At 43.8% G+C, this 16,921-nt stretch overlaps 9 protein-coding genes across 9 annotated transcripts; 7 read left to right on the forward strand and 2 right to left on the reverse strand.

Annotated features, from left to right (window-relative positions):
- Positions 1 to 888: 888 nt before the first annotated feature.
- On the forward strand, positions 889 to 2,360 carry V865_007740 (uncharacterized protein; the record flags this gene model as incomplete). The annotated part of the gene is made up of 4 exons (XM_066231482.1): positions 889 to 1,212; positions 1,285 to 1,471; positions 1,646 to 1,833; positions 1,908 to 2,360. The coding sequence occupies 4 exons, from the start codon at positions 889 to 891 to the stop codon at positions 2,358 to 2,360; spliced, it is 1,152 nt and encodes a 383-aa protein (XP_066087579.1).
- Positions 2,361 to 2,462: 102 nt separating this feature from the next.
- Positions 2,463 to 3,112, forward strand: V865_007741 (uncharacterized protein; the record flags this gene model as incomplete). Its single annotated transcript, XM_066231483.1, has 2 exons — positions 2,463 to 2,992; positions 3,076 to 3,112. The coding sequence occupies 2 exons, from the start codon at positions 2,463 to 2,465 to the stop codon at positions 3,110 to 3,112; spliced, it is 567 nt and encodes a 188-aa protein (XP_066087580.1).
- Positions 3,113 to 3,992: 880 nt separating this feature from the next.
- On the forward strand, positions 3,993 to 5,907 carry V865_007742 (uncharacterized protein; the record flags this gene model as incomplete). Its single annotated transcript, XM_066231484.1, has 5 exons — positions 3,993 to 4,270; positions 4,360 to 4,462; positions 4,533 to 4,660; positions 4,730 to 4,757; positions 4,834 to 5,907. The coding sequence occupies 5 exons, from the start codon at positions 3,993 to 3,995 to the stop codon at positions 5,905 to 5,907; spliced, it is 1,611 nt and encodes a 536-aa protein (XP_066087581.1).
- A 236-nt stretch (positions 5,908 to 6,143) lies between these two features.
- V865_007743 (uncharacterized protein) lies at positions 6,144 to 7,719 on the reverse strand (the record flags this gene model as incomplete). Its single annotated transcript, XM_066231485.1, has 6 exons — positions 6,144 to 6,408; positions 6,512 to 6,599; positions 6,732 to 6,902; positions 6,975 to 7,113; positions 7,187 to 7,326; positions 7,413 to 7,719. 6 exons carry the CDS (start codon positions 7,717 to 7,719, stop codon positions 6,144 to 6,146), a joined length of 1,110 nt encoding a protein of 369 aa, XP_066087582.1.
- Positions 7,720 to 8,340: 621 nt separating this feature from the next.
- V865_007744 (uncharacterized protein) lies at positions 8,341 to 8,994 on the forward strand (the record flags this gene model as incomplete). The annotated part of the gene is made up of 5 exons (XM_066231486.1): positions 8,341 to 8,408; positions 8,458 to 8,493; positions 8,583 to 8,623; positions 8,680 to 8,740; positions 8,883 to 8,994. 5 exons carry the CDS (start codon positions 8,341 to 8,343, stop codon positions 8,992 to 8,994), a joined length of 318 nt encoding a protein of 105 aa, XP_066087583.1.
- Positions 8,995 to 9,498: 504 nt separating this feature from the next.
- On the forward strand, positions 9,499 to 10,135 carry V865_007745 (uncharacterized protein; the record flags this gene model as incomplete). The annotated part of the gene is made up of 3 exons (XM_066231487.1): positions 9,499 to 9,651; positions 9,780 to 9,937; positions 10,021 to 10,135. The coding sequence occupies 3 exons, from the start codon at positions 9,499 to 9,501 to the stop codon at positions 10,133 to 10,135; spliced, it is 426 nt and encodes a 141-aa protein (XP_066087584.1).
- A 346-nt stretch (positions 10,136 to 10,481) lies between these two features.
- Positions 10,482 to 13,287, forward strand: V865_007746 (uncharacterized protein; the record flags this gene model as incomplete). Its single annotated transcript, XM_066231488.1, has 17 exons — positions 10,482 to 10,612; positions 10,679 to 10,751; positions 10,821 to 10,869; positions 10,931 to 11,035; positions 11,108 to 11,153; positions 11,210 to 11,252; positions 11,310 to 11,369; positions 11,468 to 11,612; positions 11,699 to 11,817; positions 11,898 to 12,089; positions 12,163 to 12,253; positions 12,314 to 12,330; positions 12,398 to 12,484; positions 12,547 to 12,643; positions 12,713 to 12,795; positions 12,856 to 12,950; positions 13,008 to 13,287. 17 exons carry the CDS (start codon positions 10,482 to 10,484, stop codon positions 13,285 to 13,287), a joined length of 1,713 nt encoding a protein of 570 aa, XP_066087585.1.
- A 330-nt stretch (positions 13,288 to 13,617) lies between these two features.
- V865_007747 (uncharacterized protein) lies at positions 13,618 to 14,734 on the forward strand (the record flags this gene model as incomplete). The annotated part of the gene is made up of 5 exons (XM_066231489.1): positions 13,618 to 13,761; positions 13,818 to 13,844; positions 13,908 to 13,966; positions 14,081 to 14,531; positions 14,657 to 14,734. 5 exons carry the CDS (start codon positions 13,618 to 13,620, stop codon positions 14,732 to 14,734), a joined length of 759 nt encoding a protein of 252 aa, XP_066087586.1.
- A 459-nt stretch (positions 14,735 to 15,193) lies between these two features.
- V865_007748 (uncharacterized protein) lies at positions 15,194 to 16,764 on the reverse strand (the record flags this gene model as incomplete). The annotated part of the gene is made up of 4 exons (XM_066231490.1): positions 15,194 to 15,364; positions 15,512 to 15,801; positions 15,880 to 16,288; positions 16,378 to 16,764. 4 exons carry the CDS (start codon positions 16,762 to 16,764, stop codon positions 15,194 to 15,196), a joined length of 1,257 nt encoding a protein of 418 aa, XP_066087587.1.
- Positions 16,765 to 16,921: the final 157 nt, after the last annotated feature.

The following is a 16,921-nucleotide window of genomic DNA, read 5'->3' on the forward strand; positions in this document are numbered from 1 at the left end:
AACGGTCCCGAGCTAATAGAACTACTGGATTTTCTGGGGGAAAGGGGCAAGGGACAAACTTCCCAACTATTCCACATCCCTGTTCTCATCGCATAGATCCCAAGGTGGCTAAAGTAGATCTGACGGTCATGATCCAGGGTATACCCATACCAAACCGAACATCTGATCGGTATAACCCTTATAATTGAACACATGGGTGGGGTTCAATTCTCAACTGGGATTAATGCTGATGTTTCCCGCATGTGATCGTACCGTGAATACATCCGAGTCAAGGTAAGGTCGATCGACGAATCTCGCAGCACCCAGTGCGCTCTCCGGAATTGCGGAGAGCACTACTCCGTTGCTGAAGAAGCTTCGAGTGACAGGAACGGAAAGAATAACTGACGTTCTTCGGTACATACAATAGTCGTGTTGGGGGTGTACGAGGGTGACATATCATTCAAAAAGACATGGGATACAGCAGCATTCGTGAGGGGTAACCCGAAGACAAAACACCAAATAAGAGAAACTAACAAGCCACTCGTGCGTGCCACGAGCCTGTTGTTTCTGTTAATAAATTGTGAGATGGTGGCAGTTGAATCTTTCTGATCATCAATGTATCTTACAATCAGCCCTAGTTGTCTTACCGAACTTACAAATTATTATCATGTTGGCTGGTAGCTCGTCACTTAGTTAGATTGATTGGAGACCTACCTTTATGTGGCAAACTCCTTATTGACGATGAACGGATAAAGGAAATCGCAAAAAGGATGGTCCCCTACGGTATCGACGATCCAAAAATGTCAAAACGTCAGGTCATGATGAGTTAATGCATCAACTCGGCTGTGTAAGTACTCTCGGGGTTTTAAGTACTTTTTGTATCGCCCCAGAAACCCTGCACCGAGCAAAATGGCATCCTCGGATTCAGATGGTAATTCATCATCGTCCCGATCAAGCAGACATCGTTCACGCCGATCATCAAGTGCTCGAGAGAGTAGACATCGATCTGAAAGAGATGGGAAGAAACGATCTGCTGGCGAAAGAAGGAAGAGTGATAGTGGGCGTGGGGAAGAGAGTAGACATCGAGATAGAAGGAAAAGTGAAAAACACCGTACTGGAGGAAGGGAATCGTCATCGAGGAGAGATAGAGGTAGATCGTCTAAATCCATTGAGACTGATGGGTCGAGAGGAAATGAAATTGCTAGGAGATGTTCACATTTCAGATATTATATTGTGAGTCTCTTAAAAATCCTCGTGGACAATGCGAGAGACGCTGATGATGTTGAGTTTCATCTCTTTATCCAGTTGTACACTTCTGGAGGATGGTTAGGTAACTTATTGATCACCCTAAGTGATATGTCGGGTATATGGGAATTCACATTCTTATCGATACTTTTCGTTATTTCTTGGACGGTATTGAGAATAAGTCAAGTTGAAATCACGTTGATCCTTGGGAAAGTTCTTGATCTGGTCATTCCCTTACAACATAAGTGTGAGTACAGTACCATGTGAGCATGTTGAATTTCACACCAAACGCCTTCACGTTATCTTCACCCAAATAGCCTAATTGCTTTTCACAAGGACTTGTGCTAGGCGGAGAGATATTGTTCTCTTTCTTTTCGAGTTGTTGCTGACATATTTATGCCTCTCGTTTCATGGTGTACAGTCGATCCGCATAAAAGTTCTTCCCATTCTGATCACCTAAAACAATATTGGCCAATCTTTTTGGTTGGAACGGTCATCGAATTTGGATGTTTCATCCTCATCCATCCTGACCTATTTACTTTGGTAGCTTGTTTCAAAACTTTGTTATTGACTTCTTTGTGGTTGGGCGTGGATGGAAAAGGTAGATTCGTAAGTCATTTTACTCCATCGATCACAATGTAAGCTAACAAGCTGGATGATGTGGTTGGTTGATTGACGGATAGTTGACTGAAAAGCTTGGTGGGAGAAATGGACGATCCATCGGGTCTGACGGACCATCTCGAGGAGACCGATTGAGAGGGGATAGACAAGATAGAGATCGAGGTAAAGATAGGGACAGAGATCGACCAGATAGACATCGAAGATCTCGTGATGAGGCGGAATCCAATTCAGAGGGAAAGGGAAAAAGATCAGACGATGGTAAAGATGGTATGAACGATTCCTCTGGACAAAGTGAGAAGACGAAAAACTCGGCGTCAACACCATCTACTCCAGCTACTCCAGAATCAACAACGAGCAGTCAAGCTCAAAAACCTTCGAAACAAGCCGAGGGTAACGAAGGTGGTAAAAGCGAATCGAGAGATCCATACGATTCGAAAGGATTTAAAGGTAATTTGATGCCTATAAGGAAGAAAGCTCCCGATGGTCCTAGGCAGAGTAGGAGACATCGTGATTGATCTTTTGAAGACGGTAGAGGAAGTTCTCGCATGTAAAACACACTTGCCTCGATTATGTTGTATACTGAGGCGCACGAGAGTTTCAGACTCCATTTTTGAACGATGATGCCCTGTTGCACATACGTGACCCAGTTAGTCATAAGTGATGAGCTGAAACTTCAACTGTGTACTCCGGTACGGGCAGTCGCACATACCCACGCTCTGCAAATCGAATACTCTCCATGGTACACGGATCATGAGCAGAACGGGCTGATTGATACTGCAAGAGAGCTCGGCGTGACTATCATTACATATTCTCCTTTGGGTAAAGGAATTTTGACCGGAAAATACACCTCAGCCGATCGATTTCCCGACGGAGATATTCGACGAACGATTCCTCGCTTTTCCGAAGAACTGCTTGGTAAGAATCTCAAGATTGTACATGAGTTCCAGCGACTTGCAGATAAGAAAGGTTGTACACCTGGTCAATTACCACTTGCTTGGGTGATTGCTCAAGACGCCATCCCCATACCCGGTACCAAGTCGGCCACTAGATTGGAGGAGAATTGGGGGGCTGGAGATGTCGATTTAAATGAAGATCAGCTGAAAGAGATCCGAGCATTGATTGAGGAGGCGAAGCCGGAAAGCGCAAGGTAAGTGTACGAACTTTCAATACTGTGTTTCATCTTCTTCAGCCTGTAGCCACCAAGAAGGTGCCTGATCATGGTTGTTATAGGTATGGTGCAGCTGCCCTTGCCGCGGTCGGTCATTAATGCCGACATACCGCGTCCCGACTCGAGTCGTCCAAGGTATCTGAACGCAAATCGGTCTGAAAAAGGAGGGGCCATGAGCCCTCGAGGAGAAGCAGAGGAAGTCTGAAGATGGATGCTTTATGCAAAGGAAGCGATGTATTATTCGTTGCAATTTGTCCATACACATCGTATCAGTAGCTTGCTCGAGGCAGCCTTGCGGTTATATATGTATGCATGGCATAAAAGTATCCCAGGGCCATTCCCAACAAGAGTAACGTTATCGCAAGGTCTGCTGAGACATGATTGGGGAATCGGTGCCTGAGATTGTGACTTGTGTGTTCTTTTTGAAAGATAAGATGACGACGATTCGCTCATCATTCATCACTCAGTTCGCGAATAGAGTGACAGTGACAGTTTAAAGTGAGCAGTGAGACAATTGACGTAGGAGTGTATAGTCAAGCACACACTGAAGCCCCAATCTCATCGTGCACCATGCACACTACCATCATCATCATGTATCCTCTCACCGTTTCATCATGCCGAGACCCATAGCATATCCCTCAAATCGCTGTTCCGATCCTTATGATGCCAATATCAACTCCACCAGTCCGTAGCAAGGACACACGCACTGACACGATGAAGAATGTCGAGATTTCATCTCCATTACCGTTGCCTATCCATTTCGACCTCCTACCATGCCTCACACCAGGCAAGACACTATGCCCAGTCTTTTACGTGTTGGTCGTGAGTGATAAGTCTATATCGTCTATGTCACCAGTCCAGAGACTATCTCCTCCTCGTCCATCGTCAAAAAGCTTCAAGCTGACGTGAAAGATTGATTGATTCATAAAAGGATAATATCCCAATCTACGTGACCTTAGACCCTTCTCAAATCCCTCACATGTCACTCCTCTCCTTATTCCTAACATTACATCCTATATCCCCTTTGTCGATCTTATCAACTCTACATCTTCGACCAGACTCAGATTATTCGCTCACTCTCAAGGGAATCGCACCGTTCGTCGACATCTGGGTATCACTTAGCCTAGCACGGACGATATGTGAATCTCTCAATGTGGAGAGATTATTCTGGGACGAGATGGATCCTACTAAAGGGTTACTGAGCAAGATCATGGGGGAGATACAAAGTTGGGATGAAGGGTTGGCTATCGGGCACAAGTAGGTGATCTCGTTTGTCGACCGAGCCTTTTCAGTTTATTGTACGAGAGAGAAATACCTGAATAGCTGACAAATAGGGTATTCATCAGCTGGTTGCCACCTTCCAAACAGTTACCCAAATCAGCCTATTCCCTCTCTACACTCCTATCAACACCGTTAACAGGAGTGGATATAATTCAAGATAATCGTTATGTGAGTTATCTAATTATCCATTAAATAAAGATGTATACGGGCTTACTGAATGCGGCCTTTCGCTTTCCAGATTACCACTCCTTTAGATGACGGTAGTCGAACTCGTATGGCAAAAGATGCGGAGACACATAATCCGAGTAAGATCAGAGATGGGAAATGGCATGAAGTTTGGGATGGTATCATTGCATTATCGGACCTGTAAGCTACATCCTTCTAACACTGGCATTGCGGGTGAGTACTCATACGATCTTCCAATTATGGTATCAGAGCATGGAACGAATTTTTACTTTATCCTGTGAGCTCAACTCTCATTACAGTATTCCTAAGTGCACGACAATGCTGACGTTGAATGTCCGTTAAATTTCCACAAGTCAATCCCACCTATACCAGATAAACCCAGTCATATTCCCCTATCTCACCCCATTGAGACAGACATCTTACATACGATCTTACCGCTCATCCCATCATTGATCAACCACGAAAGTCCATTACCAACATACCCGTTCAACCTAAATGATCTACAGATCTTAGTTGATTCGAAACCATTGCCTTCTATCAAACCATCTTTATACTCTATGGTATCGTCCCTGGTTGCATCCAGGAAAGAGACGGAGAGAATGGCCAAATTGGAAGAAAACGAATATAAAGCAAGATTGAAAATATGTCTTGCAGAATGTCTAGGTGGAATCATGATATCTACCTTGCTGTCACAGTTACACCCACATGACGAGACTGTTTCAGGAAGAGAAAGAGGAAGGAGAAGATCGAGCGATAACGGGATTTATGTCTTTGTTGAGAAACCTGATCATTTCGATTTGACCGATATTGACCTCTCGCCAAGTAGACAACAACAACACCAGCAGCAACAGCAACAGCAACAGCAACTTCAGAAGAAAGATCAAGGGAGGAAAAGAGATAAAGTTGGGAGCGGAAGTCAGAATAGAGATAAACACCACCATCACCAGGATCCAAAAGACAATTGGATGAAGACGATTGAATCTCTAGAAGAACGAAGAGGCGCTTCACCGCATCCTCAAGATCAACTTCAGAAAGATCCTATTCATGAGAGGAGACGCTCACACAGTTCTCGATCCACTTCGCAGTCCGATCTCCAAGCTCATTCCCCTCTGCATCTCAAAGAGGACAAGAGAAGATTTCCTAAATCGACTCATCATCAATCCCTACACAAGACTCCTCTTTCCCCGCCAACATCACAAGAACGAAAACCAGGAACCATCTCATCTGAACCTGAATCCGGATCAACAGCTACCCCACCACATTATCGAGTTATCGAATCCATCGATCAGTTCCCTCTGGGTGATTGGAGTTGGACGGGTTCGAGCAAGTTGATGTTAAGTGAGAATAAAGATGGGTGGCAGCCTTATAGGATTTTAGGGATTGCGATTTTGTTAGGGTGGGTCTTAGGTCATTGGCAAGTTTTTTGAGAGAGGTGGTCGATGAGTCAACAAAGAGCATCAGTTCGTTCATGTGAGAAACGGTGTTTTACCATTGATTATGTTTCTTCTCATGTTGCTCTGGGGAAATTGAGTAGGTGAAATTGTGGTTACAGTAATGGGCATAACAAACAAAAAGAGACCATAATGTATTGGTCTCCCCGATGAATATTATCTCATGTCCATGTATATCATGCTACAAGGCATTTACATAGCTTGCCATAAACTTACAAAACTTTTTCTCTGCCTTTCTCTTCAACACCCAATCCCTTCCCCTTCAACTCAAACACTCCTTCCTGCTCATCAACGTCTTCATGTTCACCCGTTGACTTCCTCGTACTGAATTTCCTATCAATTTCCTTTTCTGCTTTTTGAATATCTACACCTAGGTCGTCTACACTTCCCATACCGTAGAATCCCACTTGACCCGGCTGGAGGGGCTGGATAATACCTGCTGAAAAGAGGTGTTGTCTCTTTTCAAGATCGAATGCCCTACATCACACAATCCGTATCAGTGACTGATCCAACGTAATGAAGACGCGAGCGAGGGATGAGAATAATAGGCAGAAGTAACTTGTGTGTCAGTAAGACTCACCACATCGCTGCACCTACCCTATTGGAGATGGAAAAGAATAACCCTATGATAGGTATACTTTCGATCAAAGAGGCTGCAAAACCGAAAGCTATCATACCAGATGACATGGATCAGCTCCATATTCTGTATGACTGCCTTACATCCTAAAGCTGATGGTTGGAAAGCTTCGAGTAGTCCATCTTGTGTGAGAGAAGAGATCGCACAAGATTGGCTTACTCACCCCTATAAGCCCATTTCCTCTCTTCTACCCATCTCCAAATCTCGTCATTGTTCATTCCTTTCGTATCGAAATAAGGTTGATGGAGGTATTCTCCGGTGGTTATTGATCGAAGAAACGATTTGACGAGTGGAGCGAGTAATGGCAAAGATGGTGAGAGGGGTAAGAACAAGTCTAAAAAAGAGTACAAACATGATTCGTCAGCCGAGACTTCTCAGAAAGGATCGATGGGATGACACTACTGACATTTTCGCAAGATTAATTGAGTAGGCCACCATAATATCCAATCTATATATTGCGTATTTGATCTGATCCTTCTACCATTCTTATCTACTTGACCTGAACCGGGTACAGCAGGTGGCTGAGCCCATTCTTCTATATACCCCTTTTGGTAACGTCTTAATTAGCATATGCTTTGATATTCAGGAATATTGGTTGTTTGTCATACCTGGACTCACCTGAGACCAAAACTCATGTGGTTTACCTCTCGAAGAGACAGTTAGAGAATACGCTCTTGATCTGGCTATCTTTAGGTTCTTGTATATGAAATAACGTAGGATAGAGCTGATTTGAGGTAAGAGGATGAACAAGTGGGTATCTACAGTACACAATACGGCATTGAATCCAGTCAGTCAGCAAAGAAGACTCTTGTAGTCTTTTTTTGAGAGGTATGGTTAAACTTACATAAAACGATATCAATGGGTATACTAAATTTCCCAATACCGACATTTACCACCCCATTGGCACTTTCCTTTTCTAGAGCTTTGTGAGATTTGAATATATTCCATCCTTGACCTATCAAGAAATGACGGACCAACCAATCCATCAATTTCCAAGTTCCCGCTGCGTATATACCACCCACGACCAAACCTCTCACGGAAGCATGTTTGATCTTGTCCAAGACGGGCTGGCGGATGAATGGGTCAGAGAGGAGTCGGTAGAGCCCTACGAGGGTGTAGAGAGGGGGTAGGTGGAGTAATTCGGATGGCATCTTACACCTTTATAGCGCTTGTCAGCTTAGGTGCGAGTTTATTCGGCGTGTACTGTGCTCGATGATATGTTGAAAGTTGAATGTCAGACACGGGAAAAAGAAAACAAGCAAGTATATTGAGACAGGTGAAGGACAGGTCAGATTGGATGACGTCAAAGCGGCAAAACCATGTGGGTCCCACGTGTACATGCCCACACACTGAACCAGCGAGTGGTTCATGATCCATAAGTTACCTCAGGCAGCTATCATAGGGCCATGACACAGGTTGGACTTACGGGATGATGAGATGCAATTGAACAGGCAGAGTCCTCGGCACGAATTCACACAATACCTTATAGTCAGTATGTCGGGCTTCGACTGTACACTGTAACCCTATACCGTACCATAGTGAACGGAATCTCCGTGTCATGAACTTTGCTTAGACAGTCAAATGAATCCCGGATCGTCAATCAGCCTCCTATAGCTCAAACTGAATTGCATTATTCAGCGAACCGGGTGTATGTCTACAATGCATATGGTCTGTGGGCTTCAGAGAATGAAAGGTATAATTAGGCTCACTCTTTCATAGGGAAATCATTTTCGCACAGTATAAACGTAATTACCAATAAACGATAATTCACAATGCCGATCACTCGCGAATACGTTCACAAGATATTCGAGCATGCCAAGAATCATGAGCAAGCTGAGATGTTCAAATATGTCCGTAACGATGTGAAATCAATGGTTGTCAATCCTGAGATCAAATCTTCTTTCGCCTCTGGTGGCTATACCAATGTGAGTGATTCGTTGTTCGTAGAACACAGACAGAACCGCTCGAGAAGGTGTTCTAATGACTTTCTCTCATGTGGGTATGCCGCTAGTAGAAACTTGATTATCAAAAAGCTTAATCCCCATTCGGAAGCATGTTCGCCTCCCCGCTTGACATTAGCATCAACAGGATTTTGGTAGATGGAAATACAGCTGTGGTAGAATTGAGGAGTGAAGCTTTTGGTAGGAGGACCGATGAGGATTACGTTAATTTGTAAGTCCAGTCAATTTGGTCTATTGCAATTGAAATGCTTCGGTCTTCTTCATATATCTGCTGAATACTCCAGTGCGAATAGTGGCAATGTGGAGATAATATATCGCTGACAATTACTCATTCCATATCTTCGATGTAGTAGTGTCTGTATGATTCTCGAGTTTGACGATCAAGAGGAACCAAAAGTCAAAAAGTTCCATGAATACCTTGACTCCGCTCATTTACAAGCCTTCTATGAGAAGAACAAAGATTGAATTTGATCGATGAGGATTATGTCATCGTATAGGAACGATTCTGCAGTTGGCGTATTGATTCACTGTATGCACACAAGGATGACTGTACGCTGGTTCACTAAAGAAGGGTAACATCTGATTAATCAGCCAGCACTCGCTGCGATGGGAGTGATTACTAAGCTTATCACCAAAACTGTGCCTGAAATTGGTACTACGACTAGAGGATCCTTACCTCTTCACACGATTGATTGCTGGAGAGTCGAGCTGCGCTGTGTCCGGTAAGTTGAGCCGTACCGGTGAGACCGACGGTATCTGACGCATCGTCATTGTATTTTTTCACGTTGTGTCGTGATCTTCATCCGTGTAAGCAAGGTATAAATACTAGGTCGGTATATACCCAACTGGACGACCGGATAAGTTGACAACCCATAAGACACTATTCGCACTTTACCGGTTCCCTTTCTATCGATCTGTACACATCCAACTTGAAAGACCATTTGACGACCAAGTCACATCACACACATCATGCCAGTCAAAGAATCATACGTCCAAGGACTCATCCAACTTCAGCTCAATGGCGATTGGCCAACGTTAATGACCTACATGCGAGACGACGTAGAATGGATGGTGATTAATCCTTTGGTCAAGTCTACTCCTCTTTCTGGACTGTTTCACGGAGTGAGTTCAGTCATGTCGATCCCCGAACCGGTTGACCTGAAACGACTTGAAATCCGTTTGTTATCTGTCCTCGTATGTCATGACTAATTGAGTTTCGAAATTCCTACTCCGATTGGGTATAATTTTAGAAAGAGGAATACGGTCAAACGTTGACACCTCTCTTTTCAACATTTGAAGATCGTATCAATTTTACTCTAGAGAGATTGACCGTGGTGGGTAATTTGGCAGTGGCTGAGATGAAAGGTCAGGCCGTAGGGGCGAAAGATAAGAAGGAATTTGTTGGATTGTGAGTAAATGGTATTCCCCTTCTGTACAAGCTGTAGCTCCGGGTCTAGCACGAGCTAATATGGATGATCGTGAATATATCAGCTGGTGTAATATATTTGAATTTGAAGATGACAATGATGAGAATCCAAAGATCAAAGCTATCAAGGAATATTTGGATTCAGCTTTGATCAAGGAATTCATCGAGAATAATCTTTAGAACGTTACGCATCGTCGGACAGAGGCATCCTCGGATGATATATCCCTCTTAGTAGCTACTGGAGGAGTCGTGATAGACTGTATCATCGTATGCATCCATAGTCTATAATCCACTGGGATATGTGCTATATGTTCAAAGTACTCGTAGCAACAGATAACCACGTGAGAAATCATAGCTTCCGACGGATACTCTTGAGTGTGAGTGTCGTCCACAGCAACCGGACAACCGGACATCCCCCCACTCCCATCAGCATCGATTCTGTATACATGTTATTCATAGGTTCCTTCTCTTGCCTGTGCGCTATCTCGTCTTTTCATCAGATAGACAGAGCTGACGGCGAGTGAAAATGGCATCATCCAAGACGCAATCAGCCGCACGGAAGAAGCAAGACGAGAGGGAGAGACTGGTGAAAGAGATGGAGGATGAGTTGGGTTTATCAAGTGAACATCCGGAGGATCAACTGTATTTGGATACAAGGTATATTGTCAACTCCGTCTCCACTCTATCGTGCTCATATGCTGATACCTGAATATTTGATGTTAGTCCAGAGACGATCGTAGCCAATTTGAAGAGTAAGAAAGATGGATGGACGGCTGAAAGAGTGATGATTGCTTTCGTACGTTACCATCAACCCCTTTCCTCTTTTCCAGATGGGTGTTGTGAGTTCGGTTAACGGAGAAAATAGATTAGATCAGCTTGTTCAGCTCATAGAAAGACAAACTGTCTGACTGAGAGTAAGTCACCTATTATCAAATATGTCAAATACGAGGAGATGGTGCTGAGAGGCTTGGACAGTCTTATTTAAAGAAGGGTTAGATAAAGCTAGAGATATGGATAAAGAATATGCAGCTACGGGTATAGCGGGAGCTGTATTCTGGGGATTGCCATCTAGCTTCAAAGGTAATTTCACACAACTTGAACCCAATCTCTTCCCGAACAGTCATCTTGTGCTGATTTGAAGCTCCGCCTTAGATACGTATAATATCTTAGGGGTAGATTCCTCACTTGGATGTTCACCGTACGTCGACCACTCATCATCCTCTCCATGAGACAATGCTGAAAGCAGATGACTAGGCACTGCTTTGTACCGACTGAAAAGCAGGAAGAGGAAGCTACTGTAAGTGTCCGCTTACAGGTATTGAAATGTACGCCGCTAATGTCCTATCGTTATCAGCTGGTCAAACTGTTCAGGAAAGGAGGTGGAATCCCATTTTGCAAGACAAACGTTCCTCAAGTCAGTTCAATCTCCAATCGTCCCTCTATCATTCTCTATATAACACAATACAAAGTTGTAGAATCATGCCCTGCTGATGTTCACGGGCAATGGTGCAGACTCTGCTCGCTTTCGAATGTCGCAATCCCATTTTCGGCACGACCACTAACCCTTATTCCTCCGAGAGGACATGCGGGGGCAGTTCAGGTGGTGAAGCTGCTTTGATAGCTTTACGAGGATCACCAATGGGATGGGGATCAGACAGTAAGTGCTGTTCTCGCTCCTCTTTTCCGGCAACGCCTGCCTAAATTGCGCACGTACAAACTGAGAATCTGTTTTACGACACATAGTCGGTGGATCACTTCGTATACCTGCTCATTACAGTGGGATATGCGGCTTGAAACCCGTTCGAGGGAGATGGCCAGTGATGGGTCAGAGGAATAGCGTACAGGGATTTGAAGGTATCAAGGTGAGCATGACCTCATCTCTAGGCGGCCTATCAGTACGGAAGAAAACGAGATTGCTTATGGACTGTTTTGCATAATGTAGGGAATGGTAGGACCTATGGGCAGGACAGTCGACGATCTCATATTCGCCTCTCGTAGTATTCTAGACTTGACTCATTCGCAGGTTGCAAATGTGGGATTCAGAGGTGAAATGCTGATCCCACTACCATGGAAAGAAGTTGATTTGCCTAGACGGTTGAAAGTGGGATATTGGACACAGGATCATCTAATCAAGGTACGTTTATCCCGCTTTCAGCTAGCTAAGACCAGTCAGGCTTTCTGTGTGGAAGCTGATGAGGCCTGTACAGACCAGTCCAGCTTGTGCAAGAGCCGTAGATGAGTGTGTGAAGAAGCTGAAGGATGCGGGTCATGAGGTTGTAGAATTTCAGCCTCCTGATAGTGAGTTCGTGAATGTGTCCATCTCCCCAGAGATCAAAGCTTATGCGAGAAAATATGTAGTCGCCGAAGCATTAAAAGTAAGTCCATCAATACGCACTTCAATGTCTTAGTCAATCAACGGGGCAGACTAACAATGCTTGGTAGATCTTTGCCGGTCTAACGTCGGCAGAAGGGTACAAGTCCTTACTGAGCAACATTGGCTCAGACCCTATGGAAAGCTCAATGAGATTGGTAAGTCGCGCAGTTACACCGGAGACGATCTGAAAACGAAATTCGGCTGACAGTCGACATAGGTTACACTTGGATCCAAACTCCCAAGATGGCTGCACGGGCTACTTTGCTGGGTTGTGAACAGTTTACTCAAAGATCACTTGTTCGCATCTATCTTCGGTAAGTGAAAAATTCAAACCTCTGAAAAGGTACAGCACATCCGCTCATGCGTGACACATGCCGAAATAGCTACATCCCGGCCAAAGAGCGTACAGGAGTTTTGGCAATTCACAGCGAGGAGGGATGTTTATGCTAATGCATTTCGGAAGCTGGTATGTGATGTTGTGACGACTCTACCCACACTTGAGATCTCACCAAGGTGATTATGCTAGGTTTGGGAAGATGAAAAGTTCGATATGCTGTTATGTCCTGTCCAAGCTGTTCCCGCTTTAGAACATGGAACGACTAAGCTTCTTTCGCCTTTATCGTGAGTACTTCTTCAGCCTAGGAAGATAGTCAAGCATGAACTGACTGTAAGGTATAGAGTCGCTACTATCCTATTCAACGTAGTCGATTCGACAGTCGGTGTCCTACCGGTTACCCATGTCAATAAGAACCTCGACTGCCATTCGCCAGACTATCTAGCAGATAGTGAAGGATCCTGGATACTTGAGAAAAGAGTATATGGACCCGGAGGAGCATACGACGCGGATAAGATGCATGGGCTACCTGTTGGTGTGCAGGTGGTAGGTAGGGAGTGGCAGGAGGAGAAGGTCTTGGGGATGATGAAGATTATAGAGGATTTGGTGGGACACAAGAATTAGATGGATTTGAGTTCTTTGTGCAGTAGAAAGACCCAATTGGGCATACGGTGCATTGGTGAGGACGTCGAGTTGTCATATACGAGTATCTCTGCGTATTTGAGTTTGGTATATGGTATCATTGTGGATGTGATACGTATCACGTGATGTAGTTATTCCTAATGAGGTGTTATGACGTTTTCGGGCGAAACCAGAGCGGGGGTGAAAGGATTGATGTTGCATGAGCATAATAACATGACAACAAGTTGAGCTATCACTAGTTGAATACTTTGCACATAACTGTTTCAGACAGATTCGATCAGACCAGAAGACCTAAATCATCAGAACACCAAGATGCGCTCGTTCTTCGTACTCCCCTTCCTAGCTGGTCTAGCAGCCTCTTTCCCTTTACATGAACAACAGCCGTTTAGTCTTCAAGAACAGCCCGGGGACAAAGTGAACGTCTCGTTATATGTCATGTCTAGATGTCCAGATGCTGTGAGTATACTGTTAGCAATCAGCGATGTCTCATAGCTGATGATGCGATATGATAGCGTCTGTGTGAGAATGTGTTTCAAGGTGTAAGTGTCTACCTCGGCTGGTGTTTACTGCGTGAGATATTTACTGATAGCTGGGTGGTATAGGTGATTCAGAAAGAAGGTATATTGGATAAGATCAATTTGGAAGTGGGATATATCGGAACGTGAGTCATGTTCTTTCCCTGCTCACCATCTATCTCACCTTCACCGTTACCATAATTTCAGACCTTCACGGTATTCATCGTATATGAATATTGACATGACTGTTCTTCGTTTAGACCCAATACAACCGCACCGTTAGGAGTGACATGCAAACACGGCCTCATCGAATGTATAGGTAACGCTCAACAATTATGTCTATATGAACATCTACCGATCGATAAAGCGTATGCTGTGGTACAATGTCAGAACTATCCTTCGGATTTCCCAAAATCCATTGGATACGAGGAATCGATTAGGAAATGCATCAAGACTGTTGGAGTAGATTGGGACCAGTCTGGTGTAGGTAGATGTATCGAAAGGAAAATCAAGTCTAAAGAAGAAGAGGATGATGTAGAAATAGAGTTAAAAAAGTTGGGTAAACAAGCTAGAAAGCTTTTAATTGAGAATATCCAAGAGACATATGATAGGAATATAACTACGAGCTGTACGATTGATATTGCCTCTACTGTCAGGTCGGAGGGAAAGAGGAGATGTGTGGTTGATAATGGAATCTGGAGAGGTTGTGATGTGAGTGAACGTATTCGTATCGTCATTCCTCAAGATCATTTATGGACATTTATGATTCATAATTTATTGGTGACTGTTCGTATTTCACTCTTCGATGCTGACTTTGGTTCGATCTTTTGACGTAGGACGGCCATACTGCTCAGGATTTCATCAGAGTCATCGAAGAAGAGTATAAGAATTTGCAGTCTAAGAAAGATGAATAGAGATGGGTTCAAGTCTCATTCGATGGGAATGTCGAAATAATCGATTGTTCAAAACTTCTTTTCCCTGGTGATCAATTTTGTTATTTGCTTGCTTAATAAATATAGAATATATATGTATATCAGAAACGTGTATCTCCTAATTTGTACCAAACCATGTAAATGTATAGGACAATAGCGTAGTTCACTCACGGTCTTACCTCAGATTGTACTCTAGATTGCTCGCTCAGCTCTGCTATCGTCTTACCAAAACTTATCCAACCCAATTGACGATACTGTAATCGCATTACATGAGTCATACTGATCGATAATCAAAACACTATCGTTCATGCCATCCATCTAGTATAAAGAATACATCGCATCTATATGATATATATATATATATATGTGAATTTCTAAGTCACCATATTTACAATACCCAGAAAATCTATATTATCCTATCAGAATATCCCTTGAGGAACCCTACCAAGTCAAAAATCCTTTCCCACCGTTAATCTCCCTCTGAACACCCACTGCATTCCTTAGTAATCCAGGGACGATCTTGCCTTGTAAGATTGTATCTTCTACTACTCTAGGTATCTCTTGTGGCGTAACCCTTCCATAGGAAATGTAAGCTCCTGAGGGGAATAAGATCTGTGGTGGGGAATATGGTCAGCTTGAGTTTCTGATCATACTTGAATAAGTAACATGAACGTATGAGATGTTAAGTTGAATATAATGTAGGGAGTATTGCAGTTTACGACGACTAAAGCAAATCCACTTCCATTTCCGAAGACTTACAATCATCACCCCAGCATACCTATGTCCACCCAAATGATTGATATTGAATATCCCCACTTGACCTCCTTCACCTCCTTGAACACCTTCGATACCCTCTATCCTCTTACCCACTTCCTCTTCCCGCTCTTGGTCTGTCCCCTCGATCTCTTCTAAAGGAGGTCCATCAAGGTGTGAGAGGGAAGATCCATCCTCGTCAATGTCTATATCGTATTTCGATAGTACGGTATGCAGCGCGGAACGGAGGAGGGGAGCGGCAATATGACATCGCTTGTCTCGGCGTTTGTGGGAGCCTGGTAATCCACGGTATTAGCATGAGATGATGGATATAGAGTTGCGATAGGTCATATTGATGGATTGTCATCACTCACAAAGTAACACAACCGCCCGATAGGGTAGTACCCAGCTCCTTCTTCTAGCCAATTCATCATCCTCATCTACACCCTTCTTCCCTGCTCTACCCAATTCACCCGATAATTGATTCTTGTATAATGCCTTGGCGCCATTGAGGGAATTATCAATCTCATGAACGACCTTCCAGTCTGGGAATACCAGTACGGATTGATCGGATGGATCGTCAGATTGCGAGATCAACGATGATGAATATAATGATGGTGGAGTCGATATGGGGTGAGACAACGGTTGGGAAGGTGCTGGAAAAGCAGAAGGGGATATGTACGATAAAGAGCTTTTGTTCGATTTGCTGCTCGGAGGAGAAGGTATTGAGGGGGCAGATGAGATGGCTTTGTCCAAGTGATGAGCTAGAGAACCTTTCTCGTCCTATCCAAACCAACCAAACCAAATGAGATTTAACATCAATTATTCTCTCCAAGTGAACGAAGATTTGTGGGAATGATCAGTCAACTTACCACATGATCCCTCTCCCAATCACTTTTACCAGTACTTATTACTACTACCCTGCCCTTCCCACCTTTTGATGAACCTTGCAACTCAGTTTCCCAATCCATATCAAACCCTTTAGGTAATTCCCCTAGATCACCGTATTTCTCCAATACATACTCTTCATATGATTTACCATCATATATAACTTCTGCTATACTCCCCGCTCCTGCTCCGTCGCCGTCCGAAGTTGCACAGGGATTTGAACATGATACGCAATCAGACTCTGATACGGGTACATGATCTTTTTCCAGTTCTTTTGATAGAGCGACGTAGGAGTCTGCTCGTCTTGGTGCGGTGTGAGAGGATGGAAGTGGTTCAGAGGAAGATAAGAAGGATGTGAGTTTGCCTAGCATCTTTGCACTTGCTATCGGATAGGTTGCAGTATAAAGGATCTATCTATAAGTGAAAGTGTAAAATCCAAGTGAAGTCGTGCGGTTATTTTAATTTGCATTGGCATCTCCCCCTTTCGTTGGCTATCTGATAAAAATGGGTGGTTGTTTATTGGTTGCG

This window comes from Kwoniella europaea, chromosome 2 (genome assembly GCF_036810445.1).
Source record: "Kwoniella europaea PYCC6329 chromosome 2, complete sequence".
NCBI lineage: Eukaryota > Fungi > Basidiomycota > Tremellomycetes > Tremellales > Cryptococcaceae > Kwoniella > Kwoniella europaea.